The sequence below is a fragment of the Telopea speciosissima genome, chromosome 7, assembly GCF_018873765.1.
Source record: "Telopea speciosissima isolate NSW1024214 ecotype Mountain lineage chromosome 7, Tspe_v1, whole genome shotgun sequence".
Lineage (NCBI taxonomy): Eukaryota > Viridiplantae > Streptophyta > Magnoliopsida > Proteales > Proteaceae > Telopea > Telopea speciosissima.
In genome coordinates this window covers 55,632,686-55,649,393 of record NC_057922.1, presented here as the reverse complement: position 1 = coordinate 55,649,393, position 16,708 = coordinate 55,632,686, and the positions used below count along the sequence as shown (strand labels likewise).

General features: G+C 38.9%; 1 protein-coding gene across 1 annotated transcript; it reads left to right on the top strand.

The window, feature by feature from the left end:
* The first annotated feature begins 3,967 nt into the window (after positions 1-3,967).
* Positions 3,968-14,979, top strand: LOC122667845. The gene is made up of 7 exons (XM_043864292.1): positions 3,968-4,463; positions 6,346-6,543; positions 6,721-6,993; positions 8,228-8,330; positions 12,984-13,102; positions 13,290-13,466; positions 14,233-14,979. Exons 1-7 carry the CDS (start codon positions 4,176-4,178, stop codon positions 14,971-14,973), a joined length of 1,899 nt encoding a protein of 632 aa, XP_043720227.1. The 5' UTR covers positions 3,968-4,175; the 3' UTR covers positions 14,974-14,979.
* Positions 14,980-16,708: the final 1,729 nt, after the last annotated feature.

The window sequence follows — 16,708 nt, the reverse complement described above, 5'->3', positions numbered from 1 at the left end:
CAATACTTCGATCCATGGTGAGAGTGTGAAACCACACTAACAACCCAGATATTGATTGAACAAAAACATTATTAATACCCTCATTAATTGGGTTATTACGTGAGACAGTGAGAGGCATACTGATTACAATGGTGCAGGATCCAGATCGTTTGCTGTGCGGCTGCCCCAATGACCCTGCTGTGCAGACACAGAGCCACGTGCAATGACCGCTTTACCTCCACTCGGGATCTAATCCTTACTACGGTACTACCTCACCCTATCGTGGTCCTCGACAAAAATTCTAACCAACATTGACCTTACATTAATTTGTAACAGAATATAAATATCAATTTTTTTTAGATATATAATATTTATCAGATATTGTTACAAAATATTACATGTCTATTGGTTTGGGCTGTATGCGTCAAGTATGGTGAGCATTTGATAAGGATAGCACAACTAAGAGTACCAAAATTTTAAGATTGCATAGCTGTATAGAGAGATATATAAATATATGCCATTAATGGGATGGATAAAGATTTGTTTACCAAAAAAAAGAAAAAAAGAAGGGAGTGATAAGGGTTTAGATTGCATGAAAGTGTATGGATTAGATGTCAATTTGAATGGGGTAAGGGTACTAAACAATCATCCAAGTCTCCATCCTATTTGACAAGGTAACGGTTGGCAGCTGAAAGCTTGACATGCTACCAACATCTTAGATAGACCTTCCACAAGTATCTCTGATTGCCTGACTAAGGAGTAGTAGGGATTAGGGACCAAGGAGTGGGAAAAGAATGTTACCTGGTTGCGTGGTTATACAAAAGTATCGCACTGCTTTTATGGAAAGGTGGAAATCCCATCCAAGGTGATGCTTGTGCGTGAGGATGTGATTCTTGCAAGATCATGGTTGGACTATTAAGTGGGTTGGATGGGTTTAGGGTTTTAGTGCATAGTATCGACACAAATATTGGTCGCCGCTGATACTTACTAGGATATCGATACAGATCGGCTGTATCGGGTCAGATCGGACCATTTGCCCTTCAATACAAGTTTTTTGGACCATTTTTGCCCTCCCATGTGCTGATACCATTGATACGGTATCGATTAGGTGCAGTCGATCTGATCCTAATACCTAAACCACATATAAGTTGGGGATGGGTATTAATTAGGCTTAATGGCGCTATATTAAGACACATCTTAGTTTTGGCATACACGTGATATATATCTTGAGGAGGAAAATGGAACTGATTATGATACCATATTAAATAAGGTGGAAAAATTCACAAAATACTAGTTGATGCATTAGGTGGAGATAATTTAAAAGTATATGAAGACACATCCAAAATCCCATAAATAACTTATGTGAAACTATTCCTCTACAACTCCTAAGATATCAACAAATCATGATTGAAGTTGAACCACACCCCCAAATCTTCAATCTCTTCCTAAAATGATTATCTGACCATCATCACATGATACAAATAGCATTGATAGCAATAGGAATCACAATTTTAGGAATCAGTATTAGATCGGTTGTATCAGCTGATTCGTATCAGTATTGGCCATGATTAATATCAATACGTGACCAATACATATCAACCAATGTGCTACAAATGTGATATTTTTTTTTTAATGAAAAATGATGTTTTGATATGGATTCTAGAATCGATATCGGTTTATCCAATACCATAGATATTGTCATGCTATTAACTAAATCCATGATAGGAATAACCAACTGCATTGTAGGATGGGGGCTGGACTCTCCCTTCGGTGCATGATGTACAACAAACACGCAAAAAGGGGAGAGAGAGAGAGAGGGAGAGAGAGAGAATTTTTGTCTAATTTGATTTCTATTTCAATTTCATGGGTGATTTATATTTCAAAAATTATTTGGTTTGATTTTTGCACCTTATTTCAGTGAAATAGAAATCAAATGAAATAGAAAATTTTGAAATAGTTGAGAAACTATTTCAATTTTGAAATTAAAATTGATTTCATTCTTGCTCTTCAATGAACAATGCAAAGCAATTTCATGGTAAAAATAAAAACACCACCCTTCTTCTTCTTCTTCTTCATGGTCTCACCACCACCATGCCCCTGCCACCATGCCACCACCGCCACTGTGACCACCACCCTTTCCCAAAGAAATGTAGAGAATTTATTCTCAAAAATTAAATTACCAAATGAATTTCTTATTTTTGAAATATTTCAGATTGATACAATTAAATATTAAACCAATATCAATTTATTGACAAAAATCTATTTGTTGACTACTTCATAAAATCAAACCGAAATTTAAATAGAAATCATAACAAATTTGGCCTTCACCTTTAATGAAGATTAAGGAAGCCTAACCGTTGCATTGTGGACCTGAATTTATTAGAGAAAGTAATAACTAATTAATTAATTTTTACTTATAAAAAAATAATTAATTTTTGATTGGGTAGTGGACCTGTATCGGCCCAGGTCCCCACCAATAATTTTTAGTATTTGGTCTTCCTTGATTAATTAATCGTAATATCTCGTACTTGTACATTAGTAGCTAATGGTTCTAGGTATTGGTATTATATTGGCTCATCCGCTGATATGTATTAGTATCATTGATATCCGATTTTGATATAGTAACAATATGGATTGTACATATAAGCCAATTTTTTTTTTTTTTTTTTTTTGAGGGGAGGGGGGCTCGAAATGAATTAATATTGAGACTTGAGACATCTCAATTTGTATTGATATCGATATTGGTAGTGATCGATACGGTTACGATACTAATACCTATAATCGTGGCACCACTCACTATGGTTTAAGTAATTGGAATCGGATCAGCCGTAACTGTACGGACCAAGGGCAACAATTATCTAAAAAAAAAAATCTCCAAAAGTGGGTAAAATTGTCCGATCTAGGCCGATAAAGGCTAATCTATATCGGTATCAGCTAAGACCAATACTATTACCGAAATGATTATCCGTATCAGTCTTGATCGGTATTGCTACAGATCAGCCATATCATACTGGATCAGACTGTTTTACCCCTCAAATTACCAATATCTTAGCTTTTAGACCATTTTACCCCTTATGTACGACTGTACCGATACCATTGTCATGGTGTCGATATCACCGGTGATAGTAAATTACTAATACGTATCATTATTGATGTCAATTCACGACACTCGTTATATACTCAAAACTGATAAGAATCCTCTTCAATTCTCTAATCCCCCAATGCAGTGCAGTTTGAGGTTGAGAGAACAACATATGGCACATGCTGATCGTGCGACTAATGTTAAAGAGACCCATTAACTTGAAGTAGTACCAATATTGCATCTTGATTTTTTGGATACCACTTGAATTTTTTTTTTTTTTTGGGTAAATAATACCACTTGAAGTTGGTGGGTCTCTTTAACATCAGTCGCACGATCATCAAATGCCACATGTCATTCTCCCAATCCTCAAATTACACTGCACTAGACAATTAAAGAATTGAAGAGGATTTTTATCCATTCAAAACATTTTTATGTTTGTTTTTTCGGGTAAGAATCCACTCAAAACATTCATTCTACTCAAAAGTTAATGCTTTGCGTATCGTGTCTTTCCCTTTTATCTTTATCTTAATACCCTAAACAAAGTATTATAGAACCTTCAAATCCACCTATACACACAACTCCATCTTACTTAAAATGCCACGTGGCAATTATAGAGTGTACTTCTTTATTTCCGGGCTTCCCGATCCCCTGTTCCGTTGAGTATATTCCCCGACCAGGGTGCTAAACTTCCACTCTTCCTGATGTATGAAATTACAAGTATGTCCCTAACATAACTATCCCTTCAAGGGGTACTCTAATAGTCTCCTTGGATTTTATGAATTCAATATGCAGTAAGAGGAGATAAAGTTTATTTCTGTTACCGTGTCAGCTCTCGGTCTCACTCCAAAAAATCTCCAGACCACAAAGGCCAAAACGCAAAATCCCTGCCTTCAGCTGCAATTTTTTCTCTGCCAAAACTCGAGAGCTGATTTATTTTCTCGGATCTCAGCTTCAATTCTTTATGTGGAAACATCTAATTCTTTTCTCCATCTTTGATTGCAAAAGAGTAAATTTATTTTTTGTATCGACTTGTCAATGATCTTCCATCACAAGATCGCTGATTTTAGGGGGATTTCCTGGAGAATTCGTTCGCGGTTGTGGATTCCTGAAGCTAATGGCTACGGGGACAATGGCTACAGCCGCTGGTGCGGCGATGCTTCTGTATTACGTGTTGAATCGAAGATTGTCTGCCAAGGATGGTGAAGATGATCGCAGTGGAGACTTCTCGAAATCTCGTTCAGGAAGGAGGAGAATTCCACGTCGACCTGCGCAGGCACCGGCCACCTGGTTCGAAGCTATAACTACGTTGTCGGAGACGCTTAGGTTTACGTATTCGGAAACCCTAGGTAAATGGCCTATTGGGGACTTGGCCTTCGGCATCAATTATCTTATTCGACGTCAGGTATGTTGTGATCATGCTCCCTTTTACCCTTTACGTTTATTTGATAGCAGCCTAGGATTGTGCCCGTCTTTGAACGGATTTGTGCATTTCTTCTTCTCTGGCTTCGGTTTTGTTGAACTTTGACAGCTATCGCGCATAATATATTTCATATACCTTTGGAAATACATGAGGTTATTGATTCCTTTTACCTCTACCTTGAGTGGTGGAGCTTTGCTTTAATATGTAGTGTTGACACTTGATGCCTAACGGTTCATTCACTGTGTGTTTTTGACTGACTAAGTCAACCTTGAGAAGATGCGGAAATCTTCAATTTAAGAGCTATAATGATGACATTCGATGTTAAACTCGATAAAGTTTCATCACTTTTACATGATGATTATAGGACATCTGATATTGAGATGCCAATTTTTTCACTAGGGAAAAAAAAGAACGTGAACAAACAATTAAGTAGTGGCTTGCATCTTGTCTTGAATTAATATTCTACATAGTTAAAGAAAATAACTGCAGAAAGTGGCTGAAAGCTTCATGCCAAACTTCTAATGTAGCCTTGTCATCTATGTGGAATTAGTCATGGCGTGTTGAGGGCGGGCCTTGGTGAAACAATGAGGTTGCTCCATTGTGACCAAGTGGTCACGAGTTCAAGTCTAGAAACAGTCTCTCCGTGAAAGTAGGGGTAAGGCTGCGTACATTATGACCCTCCCTAGACCCTGCAGTGGCAGGAGCCTCATGCACTGGGTACGCCCTTAGTCATGACATGTTGCTTTAATACTCTTAGGGCTGAAAGGCTCAGAAAAGCTCATCGGGGATACTAACCTAAACAATGCTACGTCTTCAAATAGGAATGAGAAGCCAAAATACTTCAAGTTTATTAGACAACAGAAAACTAAGAAACAACCCCCCCACCCCAATTAGAATGCCTAAATAGAAAATTCTTGTGAGGTTAAAAAATTAGAATTTTATAACTTTATAAATATAAGATGCATGAACTTCCTTTTAAAGGTCTTAAACATATCTAATGACTGAAAATAGTTTCACTAGTCTCTCAACTTATCTTTTAGCTGCCTTTGAGGCCTCTTTGATGGAATTTGAAATTAGGACTCAGAAAGATCAATTAATAAAAATCATAAAAACTGAACATATTCTGGTAGAATGGGTTATGCCTTGTGATGCTGAGAATGCAATTTGTTGGTTGGCTGTAATATTCTTTATGGACCTTGCAGTGAAATGCTATGGAGTGTGGCTCCTTTTTCTGTTGTTTTGGTGTCTGGAAAGAATGGAATAAAAAAGAATTTGAATGAAGGTGTAAGTTGGTCCCTGGTGTATGCCTTGATGTGATATGTCTTGTTGATCTCAGGTCTTAACAGAACTCATGGATGTTCTGGAAGGAGTTTGAAAGAATCTTGTGGGACGATACTTGTATTTAGCATACACTTGTTATAGGAGACAGATGTAATTTCAGTATGATTCGTCTTGTACACCAATCTGTGTTACTTCTTGGGGAAAAGGGAGGAAATGATTGCCAAAGTTATACCTCTCAGAAGCTGACTGTATAACATATTGTTTGTTTTAATTGGAAACAGCCTCTCCTGCGAAGCAGGGGGTTAAGGCTGCGTACATTTGCCCCTCCCAGACCCTGCAGTTGTGGGAGCCTTGTGCACTAGGACGCTCTTTTTTTTTTGATTGTTTGTTTCAAACCTGAATAAACTTTTGCAGTCCCTTCTGTCAGGAAATTTATGGGCCTCTACTGGTTTTGTGAAATCATCTGTGGGCAGTGTAGGTCAGTTAAGAAGCTCCACAATGGGCATTCTAGATAATGATTTGTCTAGACTTTAGGTTTACATATGCAGATTGAGGAGATGGTTAATGTTGTTTATTGTTGCAGGGTAATGTACAAGTTGCTAGTGTTTATGCTGGAAATGATTGTGTACAACTTAAAGGTCCTGAAATTAGAGCTGAGCTGACTTATCATCTGAGGTTGTTGACCCTTTGCATGCTTTTCTCGAAAAAGCCATTTCCAGTGTTTTTGGAATCTGCTGGTTACTCGAAAGAAGATGTGCTTCTTCAAGAGCCTAAGGCAGGGGTATGTTACTACTGGAAATGCCATTAATGAGTTCATTTTTAACTTCCGGTGGAACTAACGTGGGATTTCTCATATTCTTGGCATTATTTGTGAAGTAAAAAATCTAAAAAATTGCCTTTTCTGGTAATTAAATTATATCTTAAACTGTTCTAATTTCTGTTTTATTTTTTTTGGCAGCTTCTGAGGCCTGCTTTCACAATCATATGTGATAGAAGTTCAAAATGCTTCCTTCTGTTGATTCGTGGGACTCATAGCATTAAGGACACACTAACAGCAGCAACTGGGGCAGTGGTTCCTTTCCATCATTCAGTTTTACATGAAGGTGGTGTCAGTAACTTGGTTTTAGGATACGCACACTGTGGGATGGTTGCTGCAGCTCGTTGGATTGCGAAGCATAGTACTCCTTGCCTTCTAAAGGCACTTGCCCAATGTCCTGACTACAATGTCAAGGTGCACACACATCTACCAATTAACTTAGCTGTAATACTTGTATTTTGCTGGTTCGTCTCTTATTTCGTGAAAGCACTTAGAGGAGTTCCTGTGCCCTTTCTTTTTTAATTATGAGTTCAGATGTATTTCTTAGCAGCTTTTAGGTCTTAAAATGGAAAAAAGAAAACTTTTGGTAGTGTTACTTTTGGGGTTCCATGGGTTTGATTTGTTTACAAAAATAAGTGATGCTTGTTTAGCTGGTTTTTTCATGGATATGAAACTTGTATTTCATATCCATGCTTTCTTGATGTTGTTTAGTTGGCTTTTGGGGTTCCATAGGTGATTTGTTTACAAAAATAAGTGATGCGTTTCTTGATGTTGTTTAGTTGAGTTCCTGTGCCATTTCTTTCTTAATTATGGGTTCAGACGTAATTCTTAGCAGCTTTTAGGGCCTAAAATGGAAAAGAAAACTTTTGGTAGTGTTACTTTTGGGGTTCCATAGGTTTGATTTGTTTACAAAAATAAGTGATGCTTTTCTTGATGTTGTTTATTTGGCTTTTTCATGGATATGAAACTTATATATCAGGTTTCAAAATTTTGGCATTTTTTATTGCCGTCTAGTTCAGTTACTCTGCATGCGCCATGAGAGATAAGACAATGTTGACTAAAGAAACTGAGTGCTTAATAGGAAAGGATAAATTGAACTGTATAAAAGTAGAAGTGGAGAACATTTTTGAAAATTAATGAAGCACTTAGGAGATGAAGAGTAAGCATGGGAAAACATATCCAATATAAGGAGGAAAAAAGGGTGCATGATAGAACCAATGTATTAAAATTCAAATTTGGCTACTTGGCCTGGAAGGTTGTACTTATTGACCCTTGAATGGGAGACTGAACAGTTCAGGCTGATTCCAAGCCTGAATATATAAACCATTTAACTGGGTAGCTTGCTGACAGCTACAGACGTGTGGATTAACCAGTAAAAATTAAATTGTATAAAAATAAGTTTAACACAAAAAGAGAGAAAAGAAGAATTGGTAGTTCTCAGATTTGATTTGGAAACATTCTTACATCTTTTTTCTTTTGATGTTGAGTGGGTGCCTCCTAGAAGCTTGGAGCATTATCATATTGTGCCAAAATAAAAGTTGGCCCCAGCTTTATCAAGAGCTTCTTCTATACACAATTTGAAGGTTCTTTGCTTGTGTCCTTCAGTACTGAAGAACTGATAACTAGTGTTCTCTTATCTTCTCTGCAGATTGTTGGGCATTCACTGGGTGGTGGTACTGCTGCTCTCTTAACATATATTCTTCGAGAACATAAAGAGTTCTCTTCAACCACTTGTATAGCATTTGCTCCAGGCAAGTATCATATTAATAATGTGATGCATTTTGTATGAATGTTGATGAAGTAGTCAACTTATCCTGTTGTTTTCTACGTTTGATTTATATTCTTCAAATGTTGTACTTGGATTGATGCATATGGTGATATGGTCTAGTGTCCTTCCTCTTTGCAGGCATAAATGTATTCCTTGCTTAATCGTAATTCTTTATTCTGGCCTAGATGTTCAACAACTCTTCCATCATCTTCCAAAACTCATCCCACGTTTCTCCGTTTCTGGGTTTCAGAATAGATTAATCCATTATTCCAGTCTTTCTAGGGCCATTGTTTTCCTTTTAGGCTTTTAGTTAGTACTTTCAACAAAGAATTTGTTGCAGAAACAAAAAGTTGTACAAGAATAAAGATAGGCATAAAATTATATCTTGGTCAATTATGCATTCAAGCCTGTGGCACCCATCCCATCCCCATTTTATGGCTGAAACTTTTCCTTTGGAATCCCTTCTGCAAATATTCTTCCTTGTGATGTACAATATAGGAAAAGGATAAAATAATAAAGAAATAATGGATAAGAGTTGTTTCTCCTGCAAGTATTTTCCATTAAAACAAATGGAACCTTAAAAGTATTAGTTTGCATATGTTCTCTTTTTGGTGCCATCATTAGTCTTAGCACATGGGTGAACTATCTCAGTTTATTCCTTCCTGTATTTGTTCACCTATTCTAGAAACAGCCTCTTTGCAAAAGCAAGGGTAAGGCTGCGTACAATATGATCCTCCCCAAACCCCGCAGTGGCGGGAGTCTCGTGCACTGGGTATGCCCTTTTTTATTTGTTCATCAATTGGGCTGCCCCCAATTTTCCATCAATTGCTTCCATTCTCATTTCTTTTTTCTAAGTGTCCCCTCTCATCCATTTCAGTGTCCATTTCATTGGTGGCTCCTGGCTCTTGTAAGTATATCAAAGCTTAAAGAAACAGCAGTGAAGAGAAGAAGAAGATGAACTGAAGAGAAGAGAGAGATGAGCCAAGACTGTGAGCTGGAATGCGATGGAGTAGATAGTCTATTGTGACTCTCTATTTCCTTAAAATTAATCAATAACCAACTAAGTAAGGCTAATTACAATAGAAACGAATAACTACTTAAGTCTGATTACAAAAACAGTGTTTTGCGTAGAAGAGGGAAAATACTGGTGCAAAATATGAGTGGAACCATTCATGTGGTCAGTAGCAACAACAACAGCAACAACCATAACTTTATCCCTAAACAATAGTAGGAAAAAGAGAAGTAAAAAAGAAATAAAAATGAGTAAAAGGAGGTAAAAAGGAAAAAAAGGTAAAGGAAGAAGTCAAAGCAGCATCCCAAAAACAACCTCCTACACGGGTCCTTGTCCTCCAAACAACTCTATCTACGGTCATAGTAGGATTGAGCCCTACCAGATGCATATCCTTTCGTACCACTTCTCCAATAGTCTTTTTAGGCATGCTCCTACCTCTTTTAGTTCTGTCAAACTGAATCTGGTCACTCCTTCTTACTGGTGAATCCATGGGTCTCTGTTGTACATGACCATACCACCTCAAGCGGCTCTCACAGAGTTTGTCCTGGATTGGTGCAACACCCAATTCTGTTCTAATAGAATCATTTCTTATTTTATCTCTCTTGGTCTTGCCGCACATCCTCCTCTACATCCTCATCACCGCTACACTCATCTTATCTATGTTACTCTTCTTAACAGCCCAACAGTCCGCTCCATATGTCATAGCTGGTCTTATTATTGTCATGTAGAATTTCCCCTTAAGTTTAACAAGCATACATTTTTCACATAACACTTCCGATGCACCTCTCCACTTCATCCATCCTACTTTAATTCTGTGGAAACATCATCTTCTATATCATCCTCCTTGTTAAAGGTTGACCCCATGTGGTTAGTAGCACCGGAGTCAATAATCCAGGGACTGGAGACAGCCGATGCATAATGACTACTGACTGGAATACCTGAAGCAAAGTGAGAACTAGAATGGGCAGTAGGTGCAAATGCAGTAGTAGAGGCAGCGGAAGAGGCTTGGAGCATGCGACGGAAAGCTAGAAGTTCATCTGGAGTAAGACCAATGTCTATAGAAGGGGCAACAGTAGTAGCAACAGTAGCTTCAGTATGATGAGCCTTGGATTTGGGCTTCCCATGACCACGCTTAGTCTCAAAATCAGCAGGCTTCCCATGTAGTACCAGCATTGAGCCTTAATGTGATAGGGTTTGTTGCAGTGTTCACACTTGACAGGCTCTTTTAAGGCAGCATTACCACCATCAGTAATGGTAAGAGAAGAAGGGCTGGAAGCAGCTTGCAGGGCAGATCGCTCAACAGTTGAAGAAGTCAACATAGCAGCCTGATGAGTCTCCTCGGTATGAACCAAAGCAAAGGACTGCTCTAGGGTAGGAAAAGGAGACCGGCTAAGAACCTGCACCCGAATAGGATTATACTTGACATTCAGACCTGCCAAGAAGTCATACACAGATTTTGTCGACATGTTTGCGATAGGTAGCAATATCAGAAGCAGTAGAGGGCTGAAAATCGGAGTAATGATCCAATTGTTGCCATAAACTTTTGAGGGCAGCATAGTACTGAGATACGGACAGCTCCTTCTGAGTGGTGCCATGAACCTTCTTGCGAATCTCATACACATGGGCATCATTCCCGACCTGCCCGTAAGTTTCCTTGGCAGCACTCTGGATTTGATGAGCTGTTTCCAAAAGTAAGTAATTGCTGGAGAGGTCCGGTTGCATAGAGTGAAGCAAATAGGACATGACCATAGCATCATGAGACAACCACCTGTCTTGGAGAGAACCAGGGTCTGCTGGCATGGTGTTAGTCCCAAGAATATGGCCAGTTAGCCCTCGACCAGCAATGGTGAAATATGTAGACCAAGACAACATGAGATAATTAGTGCCATCGAGCTTAATAGGAGCAGTAACGGGAAGAAAATCTGTCCGGTTCTGTCCATCAATCCCAGAAGTAGCAGAAGAAGAGAATCAGAGGCTGTCATGCTTGCAGCCAACCAAACACTTGAAGCAGTAATGATTGATGGAGCCAGCCAAGGAGAAAAAAATCCTGGACTCTATAGAAGAGAGAAATTGATTCAAAAAATTGAAGAAACCTGATGCTGGCCAAAAACTCAAAACCAGAGGCTGAAATCAAGGTCGAGTGGCCCCCTTGGTAGTAGACTCCTCTGAAAAAAGCAGCAACAGCAAGCAGCCCTAACCCAAAAATCGATATATGTTAGGGTTTTATAAAACCCTGAAAGAGAGATCGATTGGGGCTAGGGGTCTTCAAAAAAACAGTAGAGGTGAATAGATGCTGTCCTTGGTTGTAGATGAAGCTCCAACAAGGGAAGATCAACCGAAAAAAAGTAGTGCTAGATCTTCAAAAAAATTGGAGAACTCCAATACCGCAGAGAAGGGGCTGGCACCTATCGAGTAGAAGCAAAGTTTAGGTCATGGAAAAAAGGAGGTAGGTTTGAGGGCAGCAACTAGATCATATGATCACGTCATTAGTGCTGCCCTAAGGTGAAGGAGGAGAACCAAGAAGAAAAAGGAGAGAGAAGATCGACGGAATGAGATAGGGATGAAAAAACAATGGGAGGGTGGTGGGTTTTGAAGACTTAGATCAGAGAAAATTTTGGCTCTGATGCCATGTTAATAAAACAGAAATTTAGGAATGGCTTGAACGATCAATGTGATCACCAAGCAATATATTTATAACTTTCAAGTAGAGGGCAGAATTACAATTAAACCCCCATATAGCTGACTATATTGGCTATGTGGAAAAACACCCAAAAATATCCAAAATACCCTCTCGGGTTACATAATTCAATAGTAATTAAACTGCTCTCAATTTAGAGAAATGTTTTTGTTCTCTAAGAAGTTTGACTGATCAAATGATTTTATTTTTATATGAGACTTTTTGTATTAGTAGAACACAAAACCAGCTTTCCAACAAATCCAAGATTGCTTAAATATGATTTATATTGAAGGAGTTATGTTCCGGTCAAACCTTATTTGGTGTACGCGAATGCTGTCAAAATCTCTCTGAATGAAAATATTTTTAATATCAAAACAAATGAGTATTTTACTGCACTTTGGCTTTTTAGCAATGTTTTACCATATTAAGATTTATGAAATTTTTAGGTTTGAGAAAAAACTCAGTTTTAGAAAGTTGAAAATTTCACCTACCGCCAAAAAACCAGTTTTTGTTCTTGAATTGGGGGGGTTGACTTTTTATCCTTTTGGAATTTTATTTTTTAACTATTTTTCAAATAGGAGGTATTTGCTTATTTATGAATAATATCTTAAGTGAATGTAAATATTTACTTAAATGATATTTGGCATAAATAAGTGTTAGAAACTGGTCTGATACAATTAAAGCAGTGCAAGGCGCCCTACACTATGGCAGCAGTTGCCTAGGTCCCTACAGATCCGTCAGGACGCCTTGACAACTATGCTCACTTGTAATTTCCCCTTTCTATTGCCAGGGCTGTACATTTAGTGCTTGTTTGATTGCTTTTATCTTAGTTTGTAAGAGATTGGTTTTGTACTTCCGGATTCATTAGTGTCTGATAAGGCATTTAGAACCTTATACCGAAAAAGGGTGTAATATTGCATGTTCTCACGACATTTGGTTCTTTGCAGCTGCCTGTATGACATGGGAGTTGGCGGAGTCTGGGAAGCATTTCATCACTACAGTCATCAATGGTTCTGATCTGGTACCCACATTCTCGACTGCTTCTATTGATGATCTTCGTTCTGAGGTGCTGTAACTTTTTCCTCGAGTAAATAAATGCTAATTATAATGTTTGTACCTGCTGATAAGTATGTGGTTAAATATGATTAGAGTTTGTACCATGCATCTTCTTTGCAGACAGAATCTTTTTTTTTTTTTTTTTTTTTTTTGTGTATATTTATTTTTATTGAAGAACACTATATTTGTCTATGCAGGTTACGGCATCATCTTGGCTAAGTGATTTGCGCGATCAAGTGGAACACACAAGGTTTCTAAATGTTGTTTTTCGCTCTGCAACTGCTCTAGGATCTCATCTACCATCTATAGCTAGTGCAAGAGCAAGGGTTGCAGATGCAGGTGCACTACTCCGGCCTGTTTCCAGTGGTACACAGGTAAAATCTAATAATCCCTTTGTCTGGAACTTTGGTTTGGTGCTCAACAATTAATGACACTGTTTATGCAAGTAAAAGATTTCTTTCACGCTTGAGTTATGTGAAATGCTGCAATATTTTAGATGATACTCTTTAGAGATAGAGGAAATATATCCTGCTGCTGAGCACTTCCATACCCTGGACAAGTTTATGTTCATCAAATCCCAGTTGTAGTTGATCCAATCGATCTAGAACCAGTTGACCTCATTGACCAGTAGTTTCAAAAGCATCTGAGCTAGTGATCAGAGTGGCTCATTGGCCATGTGATTTGTGCTGCATGGAGGGTTGATGTAGCATTCTGGCTGATGGATGTAAAACATGCCACAAAGTTCTGCCACCGACTATAAGTGCCAAACAGCCAACCTTGGCTGGTTCAGTACAGTACACCCCTGTACCCTCTCGATGACATAATAGCATGAATTTGGCACAACTTTGCTGCTGCACATTATACAGAAGCGGTAATGCCTGTTCACTTTTTTGTTTTTTGGAGTTGTGCATCTATTTCTCCGTGCTATATATTTTCAGTTCCAAATTGCAACTTCCAATGTTTTGAGTTGTATCCTATTGGCTCTAGTGTAGCTCTCTCTCTCTCTCTCTCTCTCACACACACACACGTCTGTGTGTTTTCATTTTTCATTGTTTGTTTTCCCTTTGTTCCTGAACTCATTTGCGTTCATTTTTATACTGTGCATCTCCTAATTGGTAATATCTGATTGGTGCAATCTAGGTTGTGATGGAGCGTGCACAAAATGTTGCTCAGGCTGTTGTCAGGACCCGCTCCTCCCTTTCATCATGGTCGTGCATGGGTGCACGCCGACGTACTGTAGGTCCTTCATTGAACCCTAAAGAGGAAGGAGATGAATCAGAATCTTCTCCTATATCGAGAAGAACTTCTGAATCTTTTATTACCGAAGCGGTCGTGGGAGACCGAGAGGTGGACAAGCTGGATTGTTGCTCTAGGGGTGGCTCGGGCCATGATGAGACAGAGGAAGAGGAGGAACTTATTCCCGTGGACCGTGTGATTAGTGCATCCACAGTTGAAGACATGACTGAAGGTGAGCTTTGGTATGAGCTGGAGAAGGAGCTTAATAGACAGGAGATTGAAGGCAATGATCAGATCCGGGAAGAAGAAGAAGCAGCTGCCAAAGAAATAACTGAAGAGGAGAAGGTATTGGTTGATACAGTGGATAACACGCCCGGCACATCGTTAGATGGTTCAGAAACCCATTGCTTCTACCCACCTGGTCGGATTATGCATATTGTTTCCTTGCTACCATCTGATGCCATTACTTCAGGTAACGATGACTCTGACAGGGACCAGGTTGGCATCTATGAGACTCCTCGTGATCTGTACAGTAAGATAAGACTCTCAAAAACTATGATAAAAGATCATTTTATGCCTATGTATAAGAAGATGATGGAACTACTGCTAAGTGAGCTGGAGAAGGATGCAGAAATGTGTACTTGATATAATACACATAATATGAAAAGGGGAAAAGAACGTTACGTTGCGAATATGTTGTGCAAGAGTTGTTCAGATTCGCAATGACAACCCTGTACCAATGTTTCTGCCTCTCCATGTTTTGCAAGCCATAATCCTTGGAAGGATGGAATAGTGTGGTCTCTGAATGTAAAGGTTTCTGTTTTGCAATTTTTTTTTTTTTTACTTTTTAATTGTAAGTACATGCTCTACAAAGGAGATAGATGAATGTTTAATTGAATCAAGAGTTGCAATGGCACAGTTAAAGGGATCTTTATCCACTCTAGTTCTCTGCTCGGCCCAGTTCCCCAGTTCCTCTAACAAGGGGGGTTGGAATGATCACCCTACCCCTGTCCGAATACTTTGCATGGGTAGAGGCCACCACCCCCCTATTAGAAAAACTGGGAACTGGGCCGGGCAGGGAACTGGAGGAGATAATTTTCCTAGTTCAGCTAAAGTGGGCAGTTGCCCTATTGCACATCAATTGTTTGGGAATTGCATGCCTGTGTTAGGTTTGGTTTTGTAAATATATTATTTCAGTGGTGGTATAGTGATGATGATTTTTGTCTAGCTATAGGGATTTGTTCTTCAGGAAAAAGAAGAGAATAGAGGGTCACGCTTAAAGAGAGATTTCCTTCGACCACCCCCCAATCTATGGCCATTTTCTTCTACCCCTTTATTAGTTGAGAGGGTCCTATATGCAAGCTATATTATAACCACAGTTTTAGTGCATAATATCTCGGCCAGTTCTGAAATTGAATTGATACATATCGGCCGTATCAGATGTTTTTGCGTTTAAATATATCGATTTCATATTGAATTTTGATCATTTAACGCTCACTGCTCTTACCATATCACAGATTCAGTATCGAGTATCGACCAAGTGTCGATATTAATACTGATACATATCCGTCGTACTCGATTCTACGACAATGTTTAATGTTTGGCAACGAAGTTCTGGTATGCATGTTGGTTGGGGCTCAATTTTGATAGGGTATATCTACATCATCATCTATACACAATGATGAACCATAATTAGAGTCAACCAATCAATAAATGACACGTGTTGGATTGGTCGATTGTCGAACTGATCCGGATAGCCAAACCGAACCATGAAAGACGTAAAGAGAGACCAAATAACATACAAATCCGGTCCATTGACCAGCGGTACGAACGAACCCGAGTGGTAAGTCAATTGCCGAGTCGAGCAGAAGATCAACCTAGTCTACTCAAATCGGACTCAGAACTCTAAATACCTAAACCTGTATAGTTAATTGATCTAACCATATGCCCAAGCTAGTCAAGATCACGTTTTCTTCATGACTCCCAACCTAGAGAGGACACCTAGGATTACATGAAACACTAACTATTTTTTGGATTTGAGAATTTTATCTGTTGTAGAGATCTGATTTAGGAATCGGGGTGTACTAACCGACTCGGGCCGACATTCTTTTGTCTTGTTTTATTTACCTGTGCAGATCAGCTCGGCCAGGTGGACACCAGCTCGGATTTCTCCGCAACACACAATAAAATAAATGAATTTAAACTTATCTTATGGGTAAAAGTTGTGCATCAGCTCAAAAAATGTTCATGTGAAGGAGTGATTATGTCATAAATACCCCTCCCCTTATTGTGATTCCAAAGAGGGTTCTCTACTAGAAACTGCAGCAGTGTAGGGAACCCCCTCGCGGGAACCCCCTCGCCCCATATATTATATATGCCA

Coding starts and splice junctions, on each gene's coding strand:
- LOC122667845 (XM_043864292.1), top strand. CDS start 4,176: ATGGCTACGGGGACAATGGCTACAGCCGCTGGTGCGGCGATGCTTCTG. Junction 4,464..6,345: donor ATTATCTTATTCGACGTCAG/GTATGTTGTGAT, acceptor TTATTGTTGCAG/GGTAATGTACAAGTTGCTAG. Junction 8,331..12,983: donor TTGTATAGCATTTGCTCCAG/GCAAGTATCATA, acceptor GGTTCTTTGCAG/CTGCCTGTATGACATGGGAG.